Here is a 9,904-nt window from a genome sequence, read left to right as displayed (position 1 = left end):
TAAATGAAATCACAATCAATAGCAAATATGCAGACCAAGGAGTGCGGATAGGAGTAGGGTTACCTTGAGAATTAAAAAATGGATTAACGACACTTTTAAAAAAAAATGTCAACATATTCGTGTGGGAGGCAGCAGACATGACAGGCATGCCCAAACAACTGGTCGAGCACAAACTAAACGAGAAACCAGGAAGCAAGCCAATCGACATAAAAAGAGGGGGCAACCTAAAGACAAGAATAAAGCAATAAAAAACGAGGTCGACAAAATGGTAAAAGCAGGAATAGTACGGGGATTGCTTTTCCCATCCTAGGTTAGCGAACCCGGTCTTGGTCAAAAAAGGAGATGGACAATGGAGGATGTGCATAAACTTCTCGGACCTAAACAAAGCTTGTCCAAAATAATGCTACCTGCTACCGTCTATCGACGAAAAAATTGAGTACTTTCACGGGCATAAATGGAAGAATTTTCTAGATGCTTACAAGGGATATCACCAAATACACATGCACGATGGGGATGAAGAAAAAACATCTTTCCATACGAAGAGAGGGACATTTTGCTACATAAAAAGGCCATTCGGATTAAGGAATGCAGGGGCAACATACTAGAGGTTAGCAGACAAAGTTTTTGAACCACAAGTTGGGAGGAAAATTGAAGTCTATGTGGACAACATGGTCATCAAAAGCAGAAACGATAGTTATTTTCTACAAGACATAACAGAAATCTTTGCCAACTTAAGAGCTGCGAATATGAAGTTGAACCCCCAAAAGTGTATCTTTGGGACAGAAAACGGAAAATTCCTAGGACATCTCATCACAAAGGATGGAATAAAGACGAACCCCAGAAAGATAGAAATATTGCTAGAACTGCGGTCACTAAGGACATCGAAAGAGGTACAAGCATTAAATGGTAAATTGGCAGCATTAGGGCAGTTCTTAGCAAAATCTGCAGAGAAAACATACCCTTTCTACAAAACGTTAAGAAGAGCATTGGAAAAAAAGACTTTCTGATGGATGAAAGAAGCTGAGAGCGCATTCTGCAAAATCAAAATGGCGTTAGTTGTGCTACCTACTTTGACATCGCCGATCCCTGGTGAGGTCTTAACCACGTATTTAGCAGCGTCAAGAACGGCAACTAGTGTAGTACTAGTGGCAAACACAGAAGACAAAAAAGTACCAATATATTTTGTAATTCGTATCCTGCAAGGAGCGGTGATGGGATATTCAAATATAGAGAAGCTGGAACTATGCCTAGTCAACGCATCTAGAAGACTAATAACATATTTCTTGGCACACACCATCGAAATACTCACAAATATCCCAGTGTGTCAAGTGCTATTGAAACCAGAGAAGTTAGGAAGAGTATCTAAATGGGCAATGGAGTTAAGAGAACACGAAATCATTATCAAACCACGAACCATCATAAAAGCACAAGCACTAGTAGACTTTTTCACCAAAATAGCAGGCCATAAGGAAGTGTCATCGATACACGAATCAGATGACAACATTAAAAAACGAACGTAACGCAAAAAAATCAATGGAATTTATTTTCAGATGGGTCCTCCTATACATAAGGTGCAGGACTCGGCTTGATATTAACAAGCCCAATGGGGGAAGAGATAACCTACCCGTTAAGATTCAATTTTCAAGCATCAAACAACGAATTGGAATATGAAGCACTCATCACAAGATTGCAATTGGGTATTAAGATTGGGTGTGAACACATACACGCCTCTATAGACTCGATGGTCGTCGCCAACCAGACAAATAGTTTGTATGAAATTCAAGGAAGGAACTTAGCACAATATGCAGACAAAGTGAAAGAATTGAAAATGCACTTTAAAAGTTGTAGGCTAGAACATGTTTTGAGGTCGAAAAACAAACATGCGGATGCATTAAGTAAGCTCGCATCGTCCACTTTTCCCCCATTTAACCAAAAAAGTATTGGTAGAATAGTACATGCAAAAGAAATAGAGGCGATTCCGGTAATTTCAATAATTGCAAAGACAAATGACTGGAGAAAACTAATAATGGAATACCTAATTGAAGGCAAGCTACCTTCGGATGACAAGGAAGCTAGGAAACTAAGGGTCAAGGCACCATCCTTTGTAGTGGACAACAAAATATTGTACATAAAGGGTATTTAACACCTCGCTTACGTTGTGTAAATGGCAAGGAGGCAGAATACCTCATAAGGGAGATCCATCAAGGAGTGGCAGGAGCACATGAAGAGGCACGAACAATAGTATGTAAAACTTCGAGGATAGGGTACTATTGGCCGACTATGTACCAAGACACATAATGAGTAATCTACAGTTGCGAGAAGTACGAGAAACATGCACCAATCCCATGAAAATCGGCAACACTAATGATCAGAATCAGTAGCCCCTGGTCTTTCATTCAATGAGGAATAGACATAGTCGGATCGTTCCCAGAAGGAACTGGGAAGGTAAAATTCTTAGTAGTAGCAATATACAATTTCACCAAATGGGTTGAGGCAGAACCATTAGCTACAATAACAGGCCAAAACATTATCAAATTCTTTTGCAAGCAAATCATTTGCCATTTCGGTGTACCGCATACATTTATATCGGATAATGGATCACAATTTGTGAATAATCCCTTCCGAGAGTGGTGTGAAGAGCTCCGAATAAATCAGACGTTCAATTCAGTAGCACACCCAGAGGCAATGGAAAAAATGAAGTCACCAATCGGAAAATCGTGCACAGCTTGGCAACAAGACTAAACGAAGCCAAAGGACGATGGTTTGATGAACTACTAAGCGTGTTATGGGCATTCCGAACAACAATGTGAACGCCAACAAAAGAAAAACCCTATAGCTTAGTCTACGGATCAGAAGCAGTGTTGCCATTAGAGTTATTATCCTCACAAACAGAACGGAAAATATGAACGTGGACAGTAACGATGACAACCTAAGAACGAACCTGGATGTTTCCATGGAGAGAAGAGAGGTAGCAGCAATATGAAAGGAACATTATGAAAAGAAAATGGAAAGTTATTATATCCAACAGGTCAAAGGCCGTTGTTTCAAAGTAGGCGAGAAGGTATTACTGGACAATGAGGCTAGTAGGCAAGAGCCATAGGGAAAACTACGTCCAACATGGTAAGGTCCATACAGAATACATGAAGCAAATAGGGATGGATCATATGTCCTACATATAATGGAAAGCGAGGCGATACCAAGAACGTGGCATGTAAAAAACCATAGGAAGTTCTATATTTGAGTATGCAAGGGAAATTATACCGGTTGGGACAAGAACGAAATGAGCGGAAAGTATTATCATTAGACCCTATATGTGTCATGTGGACGATATCACAAACCATGGCAAGATTATTCGATTTATGACAAATAAAACAACAGGATACCCGCTTAGCCCAAGAATACACTTATTATTCAAAGCATGTAGCTCGGTCCACCGACTAAACTTATGTGTACATTGAGTACCATTACTTAAAAAACAGGCTACCCGCTTAGCCCAAGAATACACTTACTCTTCAAATCATGTACCTCGGTCCGCCGACTACACATATGTATACATCGAGTATCATTACTCAAAAAACAGGCTACCCACTTGGCCCAAGAATACACTTATTCTTCAAATCATGTAGCTCGGTCTGCCAACTACACTTATGTATACATCGAGTATCATTACTCAAAAAACAGGCTACTCGCTTAGCCCAAGAATACACTTATTCTTCAAATCATGTAGCTTAGTCTGCCGACTACACTTATGTATACATCGAGTATCATTACTCAAAAAATAGGTTACCCACTTAGCCCAAGAATACACTTATTCTTGAAATCATGTAGCTCAGTCCACCGACTTCACTTATGTATATATCGAGTATCACTACTCAAAAAATAGGCTGCCCGCTTAGCCCAAGAATGCACTTATTCTTCAAACCATGTAGCTCAGTCCGCCGACAACACTTATGTATACATCGAGTGTCATTACTCAAAAAATAGGCTACCTACTTACCTAAAGAATACACTTATTCCTCAAATCATGTAGCTCGGTCCATCGACTAAATCTATATATCTATTACACATAAACTACCCGCTTAGTCAAAAAAATATATTAGTTGTTCATGACACTTATCATCAACCCAGCAAGAGAAATGCAAAATATCTATTTAACATCTGTTGGGCGGGAAAAATGTGTGGTGTGAATACATCAATTTAGTTCCCAAGAAGTTTCTAATTATCTAAGTGCATTAGCAAACAACAGTTTCCATAACAAACAAACTTCATCAACATAAATCATAACACATGCTGACACTCAGCACCACAATTATCAATGTCCTAAAAAGACCATCTACAAAACAAGATTCAATTAGGCACACAAGCAAAACACCAATTTCACGCTTTCCTAAAACTAGAGAGCATAACCGACTGACATAACCCATACTATCAGGTCTTAATAAGGAGTTGAGCATGCAGTACATTGTTCTCTTGTAGACAAGCTTCATAGCTTGTCTGAACAAGCGTTCCCTGATTTTCTAGTGAAGCGACCTTGGCCAGAGCATCCCTGTGACGTATCGACAGGTCGGTGTATATCTCCCCGACCTTCTCCATCTTTTCCTCATTCGCAAGCTTCATACCCTCGACAACACGTAAATTCAAGTCCACAGCTAGAAACCGGTCTCGCATGTAACATCCTAAAAACAGTAGTAAAATTATTCATTTTAAAATCAATAGTTCAAATACCAATTTGTTCCAAAACATCCACAGAGTATAATATCAAAGTCATCAGAGTAATAATATCCAAAAAATACGGAAAGCATGATGGGAGATTGTTGTGCCATCACGTCAGGCCCTTCCCCTAAGTATCAGAAGTACCTGAAACCACAAACATAAACTATAAGTGCAATGTTTAGTGAGTTTTCCCCAAAGTACCACATACCAAACATATAAATAGGCCTCGCCCTCGGATATATATCAATCCAATAACAAATATGGGTCACACCCTGGGGTATATTTCAACCCAAACATACCATAGTGAGCCCTGACCTGATGTGTATTTCAACTTTATCATGCCATAGTGGTCCCCATCCTAGGGTGTATATCAACCCGACATATAATAGTGCGCCCCACCTTGGGGTGTATTTCAACTCGATCACGTAACACATAAATCATACAATGGCTAACATATATAACTGAATAATGGGTCGTCATTGGTGCCTTCGACCCATAGATACAGTGAGGAGACTCACCTCTAAGTGAAGATAACTGAATCAACACTCGACCTGCTGCGAACATTGCTCCTCACACTAAACATAATCAAGAAACGACCCCAATCAATAATCAGGGTTTTATCCCATAACAATGGTCCACTCATCCTTCAACATATTAAGGGAAAAAGACCATTTTGCCCCTTTCCAAACAACACCCAACTAATCAAAGACCAAAACCCTTAATGGCCCAAAAATCGATCCAATGGGCTTCTGAGATAACGCCTAGCGTCCACTCTATGACGCCCGACATCCGAACGCCCAATGTTCTCATGTGTATGCCTGGCGTAAACCATAGAGTTCTAATTTCTAAACCAAGGTCTTAATGGCTTAAGATCTAGCGTCCAAAATTTAGATCCAAGGCTTATAGAACATCTACAACCATAAACTTGCAGCCTTTATGACGGTGGATGGATACAAAGAGACCAACACCAAGATCTTAACTCATATCATACTCTAAAGCTCCAAAACTCTTGCATGGAAGAGTATCAAGGTCCAAGCTTGCTATTTTATGATTCTATACCTTCTAGAATGCTTGAAAGGACAGCCCAAAACTCTAGAGTACACCAAACTAACAAAGATCAAGATATTAGGATCAAAAAGGACATAATACTAAGCTTAGTCAAGATTTAACAAAAAAGTCATCAAGATCTAAACTTTATACCTCATGAATATGCTTTAAGATGCAAGAAGTCTAGATCCAAAAGCTAAAAAGTAACACCACCACTCTAATGGTCTTCCTTCTTCACCAAGAACACTAAAATGATACTCCAAGGCTTCAAAATACTCACACACACTTAGGGTTTTGAAATGAGGGCAAAGAGAGATAGAGGCTGGAGTTAATAAAGGTCTTGAGGCTATAATGACCTTTAAAGAGGGTGCAAACCCTAAAAATTAGGGTTTGACTTCTTCGTGCGAACGCCTGGCGTCCACATACCAACGCATGGCATTCAAGGCCTGGCGTTTGTGACCAAAAATGCAACATTATTAAAAACAAGGCCAAAATGTATATACTTAGAAACTGGCATTACTAATCTCCCCCACTTGAATCAGACTTCGTCCTCGAAGTCTGCTACTGCAAACAAGTCTGGGTAGTGCTCCCTCATTACATCCTCCGGCTCCCATGTCCACTCAGAGCCCTTTCGGTGTTGCCATTGCACCTTCACCAGATTCACCACCTTATTATGCAGAGTCTTGGTCTTCCTGTCAACGATCGCGATTGGCCTCTCCACGTAGTTCAAGCGTTCATCAACCTGAATGTCATCCAAAGAAATAATCACGGATTCATCGGCCACATACTTCCGAAGTGAGAAACATGGAAGGTGTTGTGGACTTGACTGAGCTCATCGAGAAAATCCAGCTGGTAAGCAACCCTTCCCACCCGGGCGAAAATCCTGAATGGAGAAATAAACCAGGGGCCCAGCTTGCCCTGCTTCTGGAATTGGATGACACCTTTCCAAGGTAACACCTTCAAAAGTACCAAGTCCCCCACCTAAAACTCGAGGTCCAAGCGTCGCCGATCTGCATTACTCTTATGTCGGCTTTGCACAACTCGCAACCTGTCGCGCACCTGCTGAATCAACTTTGTGTTCTTAAGCACCACTTCGGTACTTCCCATGACCCGATGCCCGACTTCACCCCAACACATCGGGGTCCTGCACCTCCTCCCATATAACATCTCACAAGGTGGTCGATCAATACTGGCATGAGAACTGTTATTCTAAGAGAACTCGGCCAGTGGAAGATAAGTATCCCAACTCCCTCCAAAATCTAGCATGCATGCCCGGAACATATCTTCGAGCTTCTGAATCCTCTGCTCACTCTATCCATCGGTTTGGGGGTGGTATGTTGTACTAAAGTGCAGCTGAGTACCCTACTCATCATGAAACTTCTTCCAAAACCTGGAAGTGAAACGAACATCATGATCTGAAACCACTAAAGCTGGCACCCCGTACCAAACCACCACCTCCGGAATATAAATGTCAGCCATCTTCTCAATATATATACTCTCGTCAATAGGTTTGAAATGTGTGCTCTTGGTCAGTCTACAACAATGACCTAAATAGAATCAACTTTATGTGTCGTCCTTGGCAGCTTTATGATGAAATCCATAGGAATCTCTTCCCACTTCCACATGGGAGTGGGCAATGGCTGCATCTTACCATGGGGTCTCTGATGTTTGGCCCTCACGTTCCTGCAAGTCAAGCATCGCTCCACGAACCATGCTATCTCCCTCTTCATACAGAGCCACCAATAACTCAGCTTCAGATCTCGATGCATCTTCATGGCCCCTGAATGTATAGAAAACTTGGACTTATGAGCCTCTTCTAGAACTGCCTGCTTCACCCTACTAGTAGTCGGAACCCAAACTCTTCTACACCGAATCAACAACCCCCAGCTCTCTCTGACAAATAAATGAATTTGCCCCTTGATACGCTCTATCTTCCAATTCTCCTTTTTTCAGTCCCTCCACATGAGCCTTTTTGATCAAATCCAACAAAGAAGAAGTAATAACCATCCTTATACAAATATCCCCGATAGGCGCACCCACTTCCTTGAAGTTCAAAGCATCGGCCACTATATTGGCCTTCCCATAGTGGTACAAGATCTTGCAATCATAATCCTTTACCACATCCACTGATCTCCGTTGCCGCATATACAAATCCGACTGATCCATCAAGTACCTCACAATTCTCCTTGGTCTTGGACTAGACCAGGATATAATAAATGAATACTATCACTGAATGATCCAACATCAGCCTGCAAACCCGGTTCATGAGATCCATGAACATTTTCGGCGCATTGGTGAGCCCAAATGGCACCACCACAAACTCGTAATGACCATAGCGAGTTTTGAATGCTATCTTTTGTACATCATCGTCACTGAACCTCATCTGATGGTAACTTGATTACAAATCAATCTTGGAATACCAAGATGCACTCTGAAGCTGATCAAATAAATCGTCGAACCTCGGGAGTGGGTAACGGTTCTTCACCGTTAGCTTATTCCACTCCCGGTAGTCAATGCACATCCAGTGCGAACCATCATTCTTTTTCACAAACAAAATCGATGCTCCCCAAGGTGAGCTGCTCGGTCGAATGAATCCCTCGTCTAGCAGTTCCTGAAGCGGCGTAGAAAACTCCCGCATCTTTGGTGGTGCCAAACGATACGGTGCATTGGCTATCGAGGCCGCACCAGGAAGAGCTGCCTCTCGGGAGGCACTCCTGGAAAATCCTCAGTAAATACATCAGGGAAATCGCGAACAATGGGTACCTCACTTAACGTTGTTGTGCCCTCGACCTGAGTATCCGCCACATATGCTAGAAACCCAGAACAACCCAGCTGAAGATACCTCCTAGCTCTCGCAGCTGAATAGAGAGTTGGCCCATGTGAAGCTCCCTCGCTAAGAATAACCACTTCTCCCCAACTTGGGGTTCGAACACTCACTAGCTGTGGCTCACAATCAATCATGTCCTCATTAGGGCCCAGCCAATCCATCTCGATAATAACCTTCGATCCCCGTAGATGAATCATCACCAAATCAATAGAGTACATCTCGTTGAACAGGTTCAGAACACACCCACGATGAAACCTTGAAGCACTAATAGAACTATCATCAGCAATCTCGACCTCCAACGGGTAATACAGAATCCCAAGAGCATCGCAGAACTTCTTGCTAAGTGCAAGAGATACAAAGGATCGGGTAGCACCCGAATCAAACAGAAGATGAGAAATCATACCATTTACCAAAAAGGTCCTTATATTAGATCCAATATAATCATGAGCATAAATAAGGAAAGAAATAAAAGGTATGAATAAGACACATATTAGTAACCACATCCGGTGTTGCATGGGCCTCATCGGTGGTCAGCTGAATTTCCCTGCTCTTCACCACATGCGCCTCCGCCTTGCCCTGTCGGCCATCAGTACTCCGCAAGGTGGCTGGTGCAGGCGTCGCCAGTTCCCCTCCTGTCAATCTCGAACAATCAGCCTTTTATGGCTGATCTGTTTGCAATGAAGGCAAATCAGAGCACTCCGGGGGCAGTCCCTACTCATGTGACCCGGTGACCACAACCATAAAATACAGAACCCAATGCCCGGCATATCCCACTGTGCGGCTTGCCACACTTTCTGCATCGGCTACTGCCCTGCTGCCCCTGGTGCACGAGTCAGAGGTCATGGGTCTCTTAGCATGGCCCACTGTTGTCTGTACCTGCTCCGAATTTCACTTCGACCAAAGCTCCAGCTCAATCTCCCGCTCACGGGCTCTCTCAATCATATCATTAAGGGTCTTACACCCCAAAAAGCTCACAAACTCCCTAATGTCATCCCTCAACGTGTCATGATACCTTTTCTTCTTCATATCCTCATCTACAGCGTACTGCGGGACCAACAAAGCTCTCTCTTTGAACTTGGCCATGATCTCCGCTACAATCTCAGTTGTCTGGAGAAGGTCCTAAAACACCCTCGCCAGCTACTACATGTCGATAGCTGGTGCAAACTCCCTCTGGAACCTTGAAACAAAATCCTCCCAATTTATGACTGCCACAGTCGTATTCCCCACAGCTCGACCAACCTCATCCCACCAGTCACGTGCCCGATCCCTCAACAGGTAGGATGCAAACCCCACCTTTGCCTCCTCAGGGCAAAATCT

The 9,904-nt window shown here is 42.6% G+C and overlaps 1 protein-coding gene across 1 annotated transcript; it reads left to right on the top strand.

Annotated features, from left to right (window-relative positions):
- Positions 1-1,603: 1,603 nt before the first annotated feature.
- LOC145122431 (uncharacterized) lies at positions 1,604-2,143 on the top strand. The gene has a single exon (XM_079058035.1). The coding sequence runs from the start codon at positions 1,604-1,606 to the stop codon at positions 2,141-2,143; it is 540 nt and encodes a 179-aa protein (XP_078914161.1).
- Positions 2,144-9,904: the final 7,761 nt, after the last annotated feature.

The sequence above is a fragment of the Lactuca virosa genome, chromosome 6, assembly GCF_052849685.1.
Source record: "Lactuca virosa cultivar CGN04683 chromosome 6, Lactuca_virosa_CGN04683_v6, whole genome shotgun sequence".
Lineage (NCBI taxonomy): Eukaryota > Viridiplantae > Streptophyta > Magnoliopsida > Asterales > Asteraceae > Lactuca > Lactuca virosa.
The sequence above is the reverse complement of the archived record's forward strand: the minus strand, read 5'-3'. Positions and strand labels throughout refer to the sequence as shown.